At 41.4% G+C, this 16,895-nt stretch overlaps 2 protein-coding genes across 2 annotated transcripts in view; one reads left to right on the forward strand and one right to left on the reverse strand.

The window, feature by feature from the left end:
• The window catches only part of Invadolysin (leishmanolysin-like peptidase, invadolysin), a 92,054-nt gene that overhangs the window by 15,895 nt on the left and 59,264 nt on the right, over positions 1 to 16,895 (forward strand). The window lies entirely within an intron of this gene.
• Positions 8,444 to 9,378, reverse strand: LOC138404376 (uncharacterized). The gene is given in 6 exon segments (XM_069508104.1): positions 8,444 to 8,747; positions 8,749 to 8,936; positions 8,939 to 9,069; positions 9,071 to 9,217; positions 9,219 to 9,270; positions 9,273 to 9,378. Coding segments are annotated over 6 exon segments (753 nt in total). The 3' UTR covers positions 8,444 to 8,618.

Raw genomic sequence — 16,895 nt, forward strand, 5'->3', positions numbered from 1 at the left:
TTACTAATTTTGGACTGATTTTTGATATTTTTGAAGTATATTCTTTGGATGGGTAAAAACTTCGCGATGGCGTCACCGACATATTTTATTACATAGTTGTTCCTTCCCCACTGACTGACTTTAGTCAGTAAATAACAAAAAAAAAAGTAAATAACATTTTTAGGGTTCCGTACCTCAAAAGGAAAAACGGAACCCTTATAGGATCACTTTGTTGTCTGTCTGTCTGTCTCCACTCCACTGTCAAGTGGGGTATCATATGAAAGGTCTTCACCTGTACATTCTAAAACAGATTTTTATTTATTTTTATGCATCATAGTTTTTGAATTATCGTGCAAAATGTCGAAAAAATACGACTGTAGTACGGAACCCTCATTGCGCGAGCCTGACTCGCACTTAGCCGGTTTTTTTTTTAATAGACTAGAGCTTGGCTGCAATCATTTCAAAAGTTAGTAAGTTCATAAAGCTGAGAATTGTCATCAAAGACTCGACTCGTCTCCACCCCATCTATGTGCACTGACCCTAAGGTATAGTACGCGACAGGTCGAGATGGCACCCGCACGTCACCCGCGCTTGCCTTCACCGGTTTAGCGCGGGAATGTGTTGGTGTGCGGGGCGGTCCCTCCCCGATTGCCATCTCGACGTGTCGCGTACTATAGTTTTATGGTTTATTTGACGGTAACCGTGACAATTGACCGGTAAAGCGATTAGTTTGACGTGAATTCTTACCGTGAAGGTTAACCGGTCAAGTGCAGAGCGAATTTTTAGGGTTCCGTACCTCAAAAAATACCCGGTTGAGTTTGTTGTGGGCTCTCAGGCCTTCGGAACCCTCGTAGCTTTTTTTTAAAAGAATATTAGCCATGTTAAATGACTAATATTCCCCTTTCCTCTCCAACTAAGCGTCAGGCTTGTGCTAGGAGTAGGTACGACAATAGTGCAACGGGCGGGGTTTGAACCGTCGACCTTTCGGTTTTCAGTCCACTCGTTACCGGTTGAGCTATTGAGGCTTTATTTTTAAGTTTGCGTAATAAATATCACCACTATATCTTAGAAATCCAACAACTGACACTCGAAAAGAGTAATTTATTACCTATATTGAATAAATTATTTGACTTTGACTTTGAAATCCAATCCAATATCAACGTACACATAGCTGAACATATAGATATACTATATGACAACATTTACATGTATAGTCCACGACTGGTCGTGATGGCAATCGGGGTGGGAATGCCTCGCACAGTCCCCCCGCCTCATACCCCGATTGCCTTCTCGACCTGTCGCGGACTATAGGTTACATACCATAGGAACATAATCTAAATATATAAAAGAGAAATACCACTCACTGACTGACTGACTGACTAATCACGAAATCTCAGGAACTATAAAGCCTACAAACTTGAAATTTGGCATTTAGGTATTCTGGGTTCCGTGTCTTAAGGTGAGACTGAGTGAGTAGGTAAGTGAGACCTTTTGCAGCGGGAAAATTTCAGATCTCATGAGAAACCAGAAATTTTACGCGGACGAAGTCGCGGGCATCTGCTAGTATATTAGTATTTATATGAGTAACTATGAGGGGGTAAGGGGGTGCGCTAACATCTTAGCACCCCAAATGTCAACCTCACCTGCACGTGGTGCCCCCTGCGAATCAGCGGACGAGGATATGACGACCGAAGAATGGCGGGATAACCATTCCATATGGCTTGGCTTTAAATAATATAGACTAGAGACGGGCAGCAGCGTCACTGGTGCGAAATAGCCTACAGCCCTACGCTGACCAACCCGCCTGCCCAGCGTGGTCAGTATGGGCATTACTTCTAATGAGCAGCGCCAACAGACAAAGGCCCCCAGTTCCCGGCAGCCCTGCTATTCCCGATTACGGTAAGGTGGCGGGGAGCGGGTGGATGAGGAAGGCTGAGGACCGTGTTTGGTGGCGTGCTCTTGGAAAGGCCTATGTCCAGCAGTGGACGCAAACAGGCTGATGGATTGGATTGGATTGGATATATGAGTAACGCCGTGTCACGATTTACCTGCAATGCAAACAAAAGACATTTGGTATTTATTTGCTGGCACTCGGCAGGTTATACCTAACCGAACCGGTTAGTTTTAACTGCGTTGCATCATGTGAATAACAGTTGTTTAACTACATCTATATTCTATACATACTACGAGGTAGGTACCTCGTGGTGGTGATCTACACATCCATATTTCATCAGCACCCTTATTATAAATGCGAAAGTGTTTTTTTTTTTTTATTATTCAGATACAAGTTAGCCCTTGACTGCAATCTCACCTGATGGTAAGTGATGATGCAGTCTAAGATGATAGCGGGCTAACCTGGAAGGGGTATGGCAGTTTTTATTAAACCCTTTGGTTTCTACACGGCATCGTACCGGAACGCTAAATCGCTTGGCGGCACGGCTTTGCCGGTAGGGTGGTAACTAGCCACGGCCGAAGCCTCCCACCAGACCAGACCAGAAATTTAGAAATTATAAAATTCCAAACCCCTGCCAGGAATCGAACCCGGGACCTCCCACTAATAAGACCACAGCGCTCACCACTGCGCCAGGGAGTGCTGTGTGTTTGTTTGTTTGTCCTTCAATCACGTCGCAACGGATTGACATGATTTTTTCATGGGTATAAATAAAGACGGAGAGTGACATAGGCTACTTTTTATCCCGGAAAATCAAAGAGTTCCCACGGAATTTTTAAAAAACTCCACGAGGACGAAGTCGCGGGCATCATCTAGTAAAAAATAAATATATCATAGTCGGGCACTAAGAACTGATTTGTAGAACATTATTAAAGAAATAAGAATCTAAGCTCTATAATTACCATTATCGTCTATGCCTTGCGCACGCGCAATCTATAAATTAGACAATTAATAACATCAATACAGTCGGTTGCGGTCTGTCTGTTTCGATAAGTTGTTTTTAGGGTTCCTTACTAGCGATACGCGTAGAGAAACTGAGAGAAAGGGTGTACCTTTCTGGGTGATAGGCACAAATGTAAATAGGTAATCCATACTAATATTATAAATGCGAAAGTGTGTCTGTCTGTCTGTCTGTCTGCTAGCTTTTCACGGCTCAACAGTTACACCGATTTTTGTCACCGAGCCTATGTCACTCTCCAGGTCTAACTATACCCATGCAAAAAACCACGTCGATCCGTTGCACCGTTGCGACGTGATTGAAGGACAAACCAACGCACTTTCGCATTTATAATAAGGGTACTCCCGTGGGAACTCTTTGACTTCCCGGGGTAAAAAGTAGCCTATGTCACTCTCCAGGTCTTTAACTATACCCATGCAAAAAATCACGTCAATCCGTTGCGACGTAATTGAAGGACTAACCAACAAACACACTCTCGCATTTATAATAAGGGTACTCCCGTGGGAAGTCTTTGACTTCCCGGGGTAAAAAGTAGCCTATGTCACTCTCCAGGTCTTTAACTATACCCATGCAAAAATCACGTCAATCCGTTGCGACGTAATTGAAGGACTAACCAACAAACACACTCTCGCATTTATAATAAGGGTACTCCCGTGGGAACTCTTTGATTTCCCGGGATAAAAATAGCTTATGTCACTCTCCAGGTCATTATCTATACCCATGCAAAAAATCACGTCGATCCGTTGCACCGTTGCGACGTGATTGAAGGACAAACCAACAAATGAACACACTTTCACATTTATAATAAGAGTACCTACTTATTATATACGGAACACTGTCTTATTTTTCACGCACTTGACTACTTTTATTTTAATAGTTCTACGCATCAATGCTTTCTTGCATGAATAAATAATTATAATATTTTTACCCAATATGGACATGCATAGTTACGAAATTTTTGCAAAGTTTGTCTGGTAGGAGGCTTCGGCCGTGGATAGTTACCACCCTACCGGCAAAGTGCCGCCAAGCGATTTAGCGTTCCGGTACGATGCCGTGTAAAAAGGGGCATGGGTTTAATAAAAAGTTCCATACCCCTTCCAGGTTAGCCCGCTTCCATCTTAGACTGCATCGTCACTTACCAACAGGTGAGATTGCTGTCAAGGGCTAACTTGTATCTGAATAAATAAAAAAGTGCGAATTGGTTACACCTTTGAGAACATTATGGAGAACTATCAGGCATGCAGGTTTCCTCACGATGTTTTCCTTCACCGAAAGCAAGTGGTATTTAATTACTTAAAACGCACATTACTCCGAAGTCCGTAAAGGTCCGAAAAGTTAGAGGTATCACCGGTATCGAAGCCTGGACCCTCCGAATAGAAGCTATCACTACCCCTATTATAAATGTGAAAGTATGTTTGTTTGTTTGTTTGTCCTTCAATCACGTCGCAAAGGGGCAACGATCGACGTAATTTTTTGCATGGGTATAGTTAAAGACCTGGAGAGTGACATAGCCCATAAGCTAGTTTTTATCCTGGAAAATTAAAGAGTTCCCACGGGGTATTCAAAAACCTAAATCCACGCGGATGAAGTCGCGGGCATCAGCTAGTAGGCTATAATAATTTCTGCCAGGGTGGCCAATCTCTCCCTAGAGATTAAGCCGACTGCGCCGGAGATATAATAGTGCACACGTGTGTGCGCAAACACAGGTGCACTCTCTATTCCCTCAGTCTCATAGGTCGATGGGATGGCAACTCGACACGACCGGAGAGAGGTTTTTTTTTAATCACGTTAAGTTTCAATATACATTTAAAATACACGGAAATTGTTGAAGTTTATGTGAGGATGGCGTATTCGTGTTATACAAATTTAATAAATTAAAGGTAAAAAAATGTTATATAAATAAAAGCTGGTGATTAAAAGGTCAGGCGCAGCACCGACTTCTTTACGGGAACTGAACCCGGGACCTCCCACTAATAAGACCACAGTGCTTACCACTGCACCAGGGAGGTCTTCATAGGTACCTAATAATTGATTCGGGAATTGAACCCAGGACCTCGTCATCTGAAGTGCTAACCACTAGAGTCGTTGGTCTAGGCCATTACGGCTTGATGATGATGATGATGAGATGATGGTGCCTAATTGTAATTAATCATGATCATCATCGTGACTGCGTGTCATCTTGGTTCTCGATTACACAACTGCGTCACGTAATTAAAGTAAAAGTCATCGCATACAGGCGGAATGGAGTGAAGAGCTGAGCCGAATCTTTTGAGAACAATTTAGCTAAATTAAAGGTCCAGTGCGGAAATGCAGGCAGTATTCTTGGCACCATTCCATACGGCCATGATTTGTATAGTAATTAGATAAGGCTAGCTTTAAGTTTTTGTATTAATTTTTTTTAAATAAATTCAATTTATAAAATAAAATAAATGATCAAACGAACTTCCAAGTGAAGTTCGATCATTATTATATGAGTTGCTTCATTAGAATATATGATTTTAGACACTGTAGTTTCCCTATTTACTTGGTAACCTCGCACAATTTTAAAGATTTATTTTAAAACAATTCAAAACGTATTTCCGGCGTACTCGCCCCCACTACGACGCCTCGGCTTTAGCTCATTATTTTAGAGTATGTAGTGTAACTTGTACAAAACTTTCTATTATTTGGGATAAGCCATGCATCGGGGAGGGAGGGAGATCATATATTCTAATGAAGCAACTCATATAATAATGATCGAACTTCACTTGGAAGTTCGTTTGATCATTTATTATACATTCGTTGCTTCATTATTCATATATGATTTTAGACACTGTAGATGTTAAGAGAAGAAAGTTTTGGAATTAAAAGCATAATTTGTTATTATTATGATTTTAGATTTTATGATTAATACACAAATCGGCTTATGTATTTTAATAATTATATGTACCTAGTTCTTATTAATCTAAGTAACTAGTTCACTGTCCTAATCAATGATATTGATCAAGTCTTATCTTAATTTATTGATACTTGATTACTGATCGGGTGAATTCCCCTTCGTCCAGGATAATTCTGTTGTAGAATTGGGCAAAAGAGTCAGAGGGGCTAGCCCAGCCTGTGGTCTTGCGAATAGTTCTGATAATGACGTCAGCAGAGCTCGCGGCCGAATACCTACGGCGATGTGTACACCGCTCTCTGACCGGACTTGTTTCATCCATCTACCGATGGACTGCGTTATCGCAGCTTTATATTATGATCGCTTCTGTGTTAACAGGAGCGTATTTGTTCTCTCAGGTCTTATATTTCTAGTTATAGAAATATAATCTGAACTTATCACTAATAAATTTTTTAGTGATAAGTTTTTCTGTATGTATATACTATATATAGTTTTTTTTTTTTTTTTTTGTATTGACCTGTAAATTTAAATACTAAAAAATCTGAAAGGACACTAGCTGGGCAAATACTTATTTTGTCTAAAGTATGGCAGGCACAAAACTGGTCGATCTCTACCAGGTGCAGACGTTTCTATGATGTCTGTTATCATTATTTTGGCACCGGTCTCGGAAAACTTGATATTGTCGAGCTTGATAAGAGGCAGGTACCGAGTGCTAAGGAGACTACAAGTTAATTCGTGGCCTTTTCGAGGATAAGCTCGGTATTAGGGAACCATGTTGAAATAAAGTTTAAAACTACTTGTGGATCCCAAGTGCTCGAGTAATTGGATTTTATAGGCCTCGATTTGTATGCACCTTTAAGAGGGCGCTTCACACACTCGTCTCAGCCGATGTTATAAATATAAATGCTGACAAAGCAGAACGGTGAGGATTTAGACTGCCATACGCACAACTACTATTAGGAATGTAAGTATGATTTTTTCGAGGGCTCGAATACGTCAATGTTCTATCATTAGCGTAGATGATGCTGGACAAACGCCTTTTCGGATAAAGGTTGCCGCAGAGCCTCGCGACAGCCCGGGTAAGACGCTTGTACAAGGGATGATGATCTCTGAAACGAGATTGCAAGAGGTGTTTTTGGGATTTATATAGTAGGTACACATCTGAAACTATTAAGTTTTGCAGTAGCTATAACCACGGCTGCGAAGGCCAGTGGGGATATACCAGTATACTGCTTTATACTCCCTTGCTTTATCATCAATGATTTTTCTAAGGCATTTAAGTATTAGCGAAAAGTTAGTCAGGATTTGTTTTTCATGGAATACCTCTGGAACACTTCGCATCGTCAGGTGATGCGAATAAGTCTATCTCTGGTTGGCCAAAATATTGTTGATATCATGGAGAATCTATCATGGATAATCTGGATTGATTACTCTGGAAGCGGCGTCGTCCGCGTCGTCGCGGTTTTCTTTGATGTTCACATATTTACGATGCGAATATCCAAAGTCCGCATTGTTCACCCCATTTTCAAAGTAAGTACTCTAGCTAAATCGTGTAGGTGGGGATATTGTATGCCCCCCATACGGTTCATATAGTTACCTATGCGTAGTAATAATGCACAGTCGGTTACATTGCTAGCAAACGACCTCAAGCCTAGAAGAGCGGCCATTAGTTCCAAATAATTAATATGGTTCGCTTTTTCTGTGGCTTTCCATCTGCCACTAACTTGGTTCTTTTCACATACAGCCCCTAGCCTATTCTAGACGCGTCGGAATAGGTCTCGAGTTTGAAGTTAGGTTGTCATATAAAGTTGGATGTAGTATCAATATTTAAAATCTACCAATTTAGATCATCTAATATAACGTTCGACAGATTGATTTTTGCCTCATAATTACCATATTTAAGCAGGGCTAGGTATTTTTGCCGCTCTAAGATCTTAGTATACATCCATGTATACTTAGCTACTGGACAAGCTGCAACTAAAACTCGATAAGACGGGTAAATTCATGAATAGAACTCTTGGCTGTCAGTTTAGTAAACTTGTGACCAACTCTGCAATTTTACAACGCTTATCGGCGGAAAGATACATGCTTATAAGACATTTAGTGTCCTATACGAATCCTAGGAACTTGAAGGATTGTCGCGGAGTTCAATAATTACAGACAATGCAATATCTTTAACGTTTCGTTAACATTATCTAAGCACTGCTTACTTGTTTCGCTGATACACAGAATGTCATCTAAGTAACATACCGACTGAAAGCCCCGATTTCTTAGATATGCCAACACTTCCCTCATGATCTTAGTAAACCTACGTGGGGCCACTGATAAGCCAAACGGAAGGCCATTAAAGCCGTACGTAAATATTTTGGATGAATAATACGAGGCCGAAAACAAAATCTTAAGTAAGTACTTGCGGTCAGAAGGCCGGACAGGTAGGTACGAAGAAAGAATATGCATCTTTAAGATAGATGGTAGCTAGGTACCCATCACGTGGAATTAATTTACATGCAGTTCGGTAATCCTCCATTTTGAAATGCTCGTTACTAAACGTTTGTTATCGTTAGGTTTTGGAGTAAGAAATAGGTAGGTACCTATCTTGGATATGAATTGATCTTTTGTCCTTTTGCACTCCGATATAGCTCCTAGTGCAATTAATTTATTAATTGTTTCAAGCATTTTGTAAGTTTTCCGAATGTGAAGAACTATTTTGAGGTAGGTACCTATTATAGACTGGTTTTCTACAGTTCTAAATGGTATAGTATAGCCATGTTTAACCCAATCTAGTACAACACTATTATTAGTTATTTTTAACCAACAATCATAAAAATGGGTAAGACGACCTGTATGTACATGTGCTAGTGATGATTCTGCGTTGGGGCAGGGGGCTTCCACTGAGTCGCAGCTCGCTGCGGCTGCTGCGCTGACGCTGTGTAAGGGCGGCGAACACCTAAGGTCGTTGGCCTCCTGCGGTGGTCTCCGCGCCCCTCCCCCCCTGCTCGCCGGGTACTGAGGCGGCGCATAGTTTTCCCGGTAGGAAGTTGCTCGAGAGCTGGACGGCTGTGTTTTTTTTTTTTTTTTGTTTTTTGGTTTAGCAGGTCTTTTGATGAAAAGACCCTGCTTCTCGATAGCTTTTGCAGCCCTTATCTTCTCAGATAAAGTTGAGCCAAAAGTTAATCATCTCGCTTGGATTCGCTTATTATATTGTATAAAAACGATTTATCTAAACTGGAACTTATCAGTCTTATTCTACTTTGAGTTGCTAAATGATGTGAATCAATTAGCAACCTGCATCTGCTGAGATGTTTTGTTGTCGCTCTTTAAGAGCAAATCAATACCCCTGTTGAAGGCAGTGATTCCTGCACTCAGCTGTTGCTGCGTTCCGGACCATGTCCAGTATCGCGGCTTTGCGTTTAGTTTAGGCGCCTGCCGGAGCCTATAGTTGTCTGGGATTAGGCATACCTTTCCGTAGTAAGGGAAGCCACAATTTTGATAAATTGTCGTGAATTTTTCTCTGTAGTCTGGTGAGTCGGACGTAGACTCCCCGAGGGCATCCAGTATTTCTGGGCCCAAATTTGGCAAATCACTAGTGAAGGTCAGGCCCAGCCACGCCCTCATTTTAGTCGGCGCTATCGTTAGATACCGGCCCCGCCTATAGTGTGATTTCTGGAGCAGCTACTGCTGACTCGGGATCGTGTCACAGTTGTGTCCATGATCTCTGTTATCTTAGATTACAATTTTGTAATTTTATTTATGAAAATAAATACTTGAGGGTAGATCGAAAAACGGAAAATACTTTGAAAAAGACTTTTCCTGATCGCAGAGGAACGTTACATCTATTTTAGATTGTACGTATGTTCTGCTTAGGTCATCGTTGGAGACTCGCAGTCAACCCCGATGCCTTACCCGTTTTATAATAAGTGGGTATCTTGTTTTGGGATATGTCAAAGTTATTGACTCGCAGTCAATCCCAGTGCATTCCAAAACTTATGTCTGCTTAGGTCATCGTTGGAGACTCGCAGTCAACCCCGATGCCTCATTGGTCGTACCCGTTTTATAATAAGTGGGTATCTTGTTTTGGGATATGTCAAAGTTATTGACTCGCAGTCAATCCCAGTGCATTCCAAAACTTATGTCTGCTTAGGTCATCGTTGGAGACTCGCAGTCAACCCCGATGCCTCATTGGTCGTACCCGTTTTATAATAAGTGGGTATCTTGTTTTGGGATATGTCAAAGTTATTGACTCGCAGTCAATCCCAGTGCATTCCAAAACTTATGTTCACTTTCACTTCACTAAAAGGCACTTTAAAGAAACACTTTACTAACCTTATTCGTTTCTTCTTATTTTTCTTGCGTATTTCTCAATTTGAGACTGCGCACTTCTTTTCGGCATGGTGCTCGGAAGGCGCGTGCGATAGTTACCGCGCACAAAAAAGGAATGAGCTAAAGCCGAGGCGTCGTAGTGGGGGCGAGTACGCCGGAAATACGTTTTGAATTGTTTTAAAATAAATCTTTAAAATTGTGCGAGGTTACCAAGTAAATAGGGAAACTACAGTGTCTAAAATCATATATGAATAATGAAGCAACGAATGTATAATTATAGCCAAGTGTCACTTGGGACGATGTAAGGATTCTAACAATACCCCATACATTCAAATCCGTTGAAGAATTTAGAAGTTATGTTGGAATATAAAAGGAAAAGTTGACTGACTGACTGATCTATCAATGCACAGTTTAAACTAATTGACGGATCGAGCTGAAATGTGACATGCAGATAGCTTTTATGACGTAAACATCCGCTAAAAAAGGAACTTTGCAAATTCAACCTCCAAAGGGGTGAATTAGCAGTTGAAATTTGTGTAAAAAAATTAAATTTGTTGATATGTGTGCGGACGAAGTCGCGGGCTCATGGCCGCAACTTCGCCGCATGACCTGCTAAAACCCGGGATCTTTGGCTGCATCATCACTTGCCGCCAGGTCTGATTGCAGCCAAGCGCTAGTCTATAAATAAAAAATAAAAAAACCGGCCAAGTGCGAGTCAGGCTCGCGCAATGAGGGTTCCGTACTACACTCGTATTTTTTCGACATTTTGCAGGATAATTCAAAAACTATGATACATAAAAATAAATAAAAATCTGTTTTAGAAGGCACAGGTGAAGACCTTTCATATGATGCCCCACTTGATATAGTTATCTTACTTAGAAAATTGAAAATACTAATTAATTAGTTCATGACCACAATTTAATTTTTTTTGTGATCTAACTCTAAATTCACGGTTTTCAGATTTTTCGCCAAATGTCAGCTATAAGACCTACCTACCTGCCAAATTTCATGATTCTAGGTCAACGGGAAGTACCCTGTAGGTTTATTGACATACAGACGGACAGACAGACAGATAGACAGACGGACAGATAGACAGACAGACAGACAGACAACAAAGTGATCCTATAAGGGTTCCGTTTTTCTTTTTGAGGTACGGAACCCTAAAAAATATCTTTTCTTTGGCTAGTCGTGTATAAAAACCAGTCGCCGTTATGTAAGTACTTACTTACTTAAATAAAGTTTACTTTGTATTGTTATCAAGAGAGAGGTCGCGAAGCCGCTCCACTTCGTTCAGCCGGTGTGCGCTACTCCTAAGTTGTCATCGCTCTCGGTTTCATTCAACAGCGCAGGGTATTGTGTACAATTTGTTTATTGCCGCGATCAATTGGTGTCAAATGGTACTAGCTCAACAAATTGATACCTACTTCTATTCTATACTAGCCATGGCCGTGATAGCCTATAGGCCTTTCATATGATACCCCACTTGATATAGTTATCTCATTTCGAAAATTGAAAATACTAATTATTAGTTTATGACCACAATTTTTTTTTTGGGTGATGTAACCACAAATTCACGGGTTTCAGATTTTTCCCCGAATGTCAGCTATAAGACCTACCTACCTGCCAAATTTCATGATTCTAGGTCAACGGGAAGTACCCTGTAGGTTTCTTGACAGACCGACAGACAGATAGACAGACAGACAACAAAGTGATCCTATAAGGGTTCCGTTTTTCCTTTTGAGGTACGGAACCCTAAAAAAGTCGGGAGCTCGATTATAGGCACAGGCCCAGTGCGGATTGACAGACTTCACACACCTTTGAGAACATTATGAAGAACTCTCAGGCATGCAGGTTTCCTCACGACGATTTCCTTCACCGTTAAAGCGAGTGATATTTAATTGCTTAAAATGCACAGAACTCCAAAAAGTTAGGGGTGCGTGCCCGGGATCGAACCCCCGACCTCCGATTAGAAGGCGGACGACAGGTCGAGATGGCAATCGGGGTATGAGGCGGGGGGACGCCCCGAATACCTACAGCGCAGAACGCATGTGTGTGGGGTATCCCCACCTAGACCTGTCACGGATTATAGCAACATTTTCCAAAATTATATAACAAATATCTTTATAATTATTCTAACAGGTGAAAGTTAGTTTAAGGTAAATAATGATGGAGCTCTGACCTTCCGGCCCTCTGCTCTGGCCCTATTAATTATATGACACTACTATCTGATGCCCGCGACTTCGTCCGCGTGGATCTAGGTTTTTAAAAATCCCGTGGGAACTCTTTGATTTTCCGGGGTATAAAGTTGCCTATGTCACTCTCCAGGTCTTTATCTATACCCATGCAAAAAATCACGTCAATCCGTTGCACCGTTGCGACGTGATTGAAAGACAAACCAACAAACCAATGAACCAACAAACAAACACACTTTCGCATTTATAATAAGGCATACTTATTTTCCAAAATTATATAACAAAAATATCTTAATAATTATTCTAACATTTAGGTGAAAGGTAGTTTAAGGTAAATAATGATGGAGCTCTGACCACCGGCCCTCTGCTCTGGCCCTATTAATTATACGACACTATTGTATAACATAAGTCTACGACCACACTGACGACATTTTCTATTATACCTAACTATTTTGCCAATCTGAAGTCTCATCTAACAAATCGTAATTTAAAAGTAATAAAAAACACGATTGCCCTGCCAAAAACACGATTGCCCTGCCAAAAACACGATTGCCCTGCCAAAAACACGATTGCCCTGCCAAAAACACGATTGCCCTGCCAAAAAGCCACAGATTAACTTAATCTGTGCAAAAAACGACGTATATGGTCACCACGGTCTTGCTTGTGCCAAAAGTGCCGGTCGTTTTTCCCGTCATGCTTCCTTGAACGGAGTCATACGTAGGTCTCCTGTCACGGCTAATGTGTCTGCAGTATTGCAACCAAATGGTTTGGCACGTAGCGATGGCAAGAGACCAGACGGTATGACTCTTGTCCCGTGGAAGCAAGGTATACGTCGCTTGTGTGGGATGCCACGTGTGTGGATACACTGGCGCTGTCACACGTACAGGCGACCTCCGTTGCGGCCGGAGCGGCGGCTACTAAGGCAGAAAGGGCCAAGAGGCGCAAATATGAGAATATAGAAAATAGTTTCATATTTGTGCCTTTTTTGGGTGGAGACCATGGGTTCGTGGGGCGAGGATGCTAGATTCTTTTTTAAGGACCTTTCATCCCGTCTCGCGGAATCCACGGGGGACCGGAGGGCTGGCAGTTTTCAGCATATTAGTCTGGCCATTCAACGAGCTGGGCACCCTGCCTCGTTGCGGTCGTTTAGATGATATTTTCGATCTGTAGTTTTTACGTTCAATTGTTTAGATTCGTATTAGCAATTGACTTTCTTTAAAATTTCGTCAAATTTAAGAAAAAAAAACATACAATAATAAACAAATTTTAAAACTAAAATGTAAACAAAATCACAATAAGTAAAGTGAGAATGGCGCCCTACAACCGCCATATTGAACCGTTTTCTTATTCCTGCTCATTCTCCTCTCAAAATGAGAATGGCCTAAGTCAACCACGCTGAAATGTAAATATAGATTTTTATACCAGAAAACCAAAAGAGTTTTTCCGGAATTTTCTACAGAAAGGCAATGAGAATCGACGTCGAATTTTTGACGGTCAGATCCTCTGCCATTAAAACCCGTTAGATCAAGTTCACATAATAAATCATTAATGTGGCTTACGGTTAATCACTTCTCACAAGCGAGTCAAATGCTGCATTCTTCGTCCAAGTGGCCAAACAAGTTTCTAAATTACTTACATAATGGTACTGATTCTGAGCACAACCTAATTTTAGAGTTTTCGCATCCTCTTCTTACTAATGTAATATGAAAAGGACAGACGCAGTTTGCCAGTTTTAAATTTAATTTTTTGATGGTAAACCCCGTGATTTTAACGCACAGTCGCGAGCCCACTGTTAAAATTTGAAGCGTGCACTAAAATTTAATCTTTAAATGTAATGTTCCTGTTCTGTCCCTTTTTAGCATTGTTTAAAAAGAAAAGGATGCAGATACTCTAAATTTAGTATAGAGAAAGACAACGGAATCGGTGCCAATAGATATTAAATATAATATAATATGTATTACATAAGGGACCTAAATAAATATTGGTTGTGCATACAATGGGTCTTACTCCTTTGTATACAATCTAAGTCAAACTCATATAACTTTAACTAGCTGATGTTGGTGACTTCGTCCGCTTGGATTCGGGTTTTAATAATCCCTTGGAAACACTTTGATTTTCCGAAATAAAAGTAGCCAAGTATACTCTTTCTTACAATCTAATGATATAAATGACACGATATCACTGGCAACACGCACTGTTCGAAGACGTTGGTCTGCAAGCACTGAGGAGTTTTGGACAAGAAGACATCTCGAAGCTTCCTGAACGCTGCCCAACCGAGTTGGATTCAGCGGCTGACCTCTTTCTCGTTTCTTCATACAAAATTGCAATCTGTGAATTGTCCGTGCGTCGGACGTGCCTAGGACGTGGCAAAGCTCAGGCTAGGCACGGTCTAGCATAAATCATCCCTAACTCGGAAAAGTTAGGGGTGTTCCCAGGATCAAACTCTGGACTCCCCTGAATAGAAGGCCAAGGCGACGTTTAAACCACTAGGCAATCGTCGCTTTTGAACATGCACATGTCTAAATAGTTGTAATGATTGCGTAGCATCCCAAATGCAAGATCATTGTTATGCTAAGATCAAGCAAAGGTCAAATGTAAAAATCGCTAGGTTGCACAACAAATACCTACCTATGTTTTAGACTCAGAATTTAAGACTGATAAGAAAACTCAGAGTCACTCAGCGGGCGATGGAGAGAGCTATGTGCGGAGTTTCTTTCTCTACGTGAAATCAGAAACGAGGAGATCCGTAGGAGAACTAGAGTAACCGACATAGCTTATGCTCGCGACTTCGTCCGCTTGGACTATACAATTTTCAAGAACCCCTATTTTACTCCCTTAGGGGTTGAATTTTCAAAAATCCTTTCTTAGCGGATGCCTACTCATAATAGCTTTATACATGCCAAATTTCAGCCCGATCCGTCCAGTAGTTTAAGTCGATGTTATGACGATGCAAAAATCTCTACCGAGCTAAACCAATTTGGCAAAATATCAAAATTAAAACACTTGTAAAACCTATTGATATTGGTTTCTGATATCTGCAATCCAGAAGCCTCAATAGCTCAACCGGTATGGGAGTGGACTGAAAACCGAAAGGTCGACGGTTCAAACCCCGCCCGTTGCACTATTGTCGTACCTACTCCTAGCACAAGCTTGACGCTTAATTGGAGAGGAAAGGGGAATATAAGTCATTTAACATGGCTAATATTCTTTTAAAAAAAAGGGGATTTATTTATACGTATAGTACGCGACAGGTCGAGGTGGCAATCGGGGAGGGGACGCCCGTACACCCGCTCAGCCCCCGCCCTAACCCTGTGCGGGCGAGCACGGGTGACGTGCGGGCGTTCGGGGCGTCACCCCCCTCATATACCGATTGCCATCTCGACTTGTCGCGTACTATACCACCACGTAAGAAGATCGCAGTCAAGGGCATACTTATTACTTACTAACTGATACCCGCGACTTCGTCCGCGTGGATTTAGGTGTTTAAAAATCCCGTGGGAGCTCTTTGATTTTCCGGGATAAAAAGTAGCCTATGTCCTTCTCCAGATCTTAAACTATACCCATGCAAAAAATCACGTCGATCCGTTGCTCAGTTGCGACGTGATTGAAGGACAAACCTTTTGGAATTTGGAGGTCATAAAAACAATGGGTAGGTCGGCGTTACACACGAAAATTTTACGAAATATGGAAACGCAACGGAAAGGAAATACCTACTTTATCGAAAACATACCCGCCCATGGCGAACTAAAAAACCGGTAAAGTGCGAGACGGACTTGCACACGAAGGGTTCCGTAGTCCGTACCTTCGTACAAGAAATAACACTTTTAATTTATTTTTAACTAGCTGATGCCCGCGACTTCGCCCGCGTGGATTTACGTTTTTCAAAATACCGCGGGAACTCTTTGATTTCCCGGAATAAAAAGTAGCCTATGTGTTAATCCAGAGTATAATCTATGCTCATTCCAAATTTCAGCCAAATCCGTTCAGTAGTTTTTGCGTGAAGGAGTAACAAACACACACACACACAAACTTTCGCCTTTATAATATTAGTCAAGACTAGCTTAAGCTAGTCCCGACTATTACTGCATCCCGCGGGCATGCATAATTATGCATGCTCGCGACCTCGTCACACCGATGCACGATGCCTCGTCCGCGTGGACTACACAAATTTCAAACCCCTATTTCAACCCCTTAGGGGTTGAATTTTCAAAAATTCTTTCATAGCGGATGCCTACGTCATAATAGCTATCTGGATGCCGAATTTCAGCCCGATCTGTCCAGTAGTTTGAGTTGTGCGTTGATAGATCAGTCAGTCAGTCAGTCACCTTTTCCTTTTATATATTTAGATTTCTCTGCCTATGACGGTTAAGGAGATACAGCCCGCTGACATACAGACGGACGGACGGGTGCGTCCCCCCAAAAAAAGTTGAAAAAGTTTAAAGCAAAATAAACTCTCGCGCGTAGTGATACGGCTTAAACTAACGTGCGCGCACGCGGTATTACTATTGGTCCGAGGTCTCATACGAGTTTCGTTTTCTCGATTGTGAATTTGCTATTTTTGACCCTAAATTTTTTGTAATATTTATAAATCGATTGTAATATATTGATAAAATCATTACG

Source organism: Maniola hyperantus, chromosome 28 (assembly GCF_902806685.2).
Source record: "Maniola hyperantus chromosome 28, iAphHyp1.2, whole genome shotgun sequence".
NCBI classification, from domain to species: domain Eukaryota; kingdom Metazoa; phylum Arthropoda; class Insecta; order Lepidoptera; family Nymphalidae; genus Maniola; species Maniola hyperantus.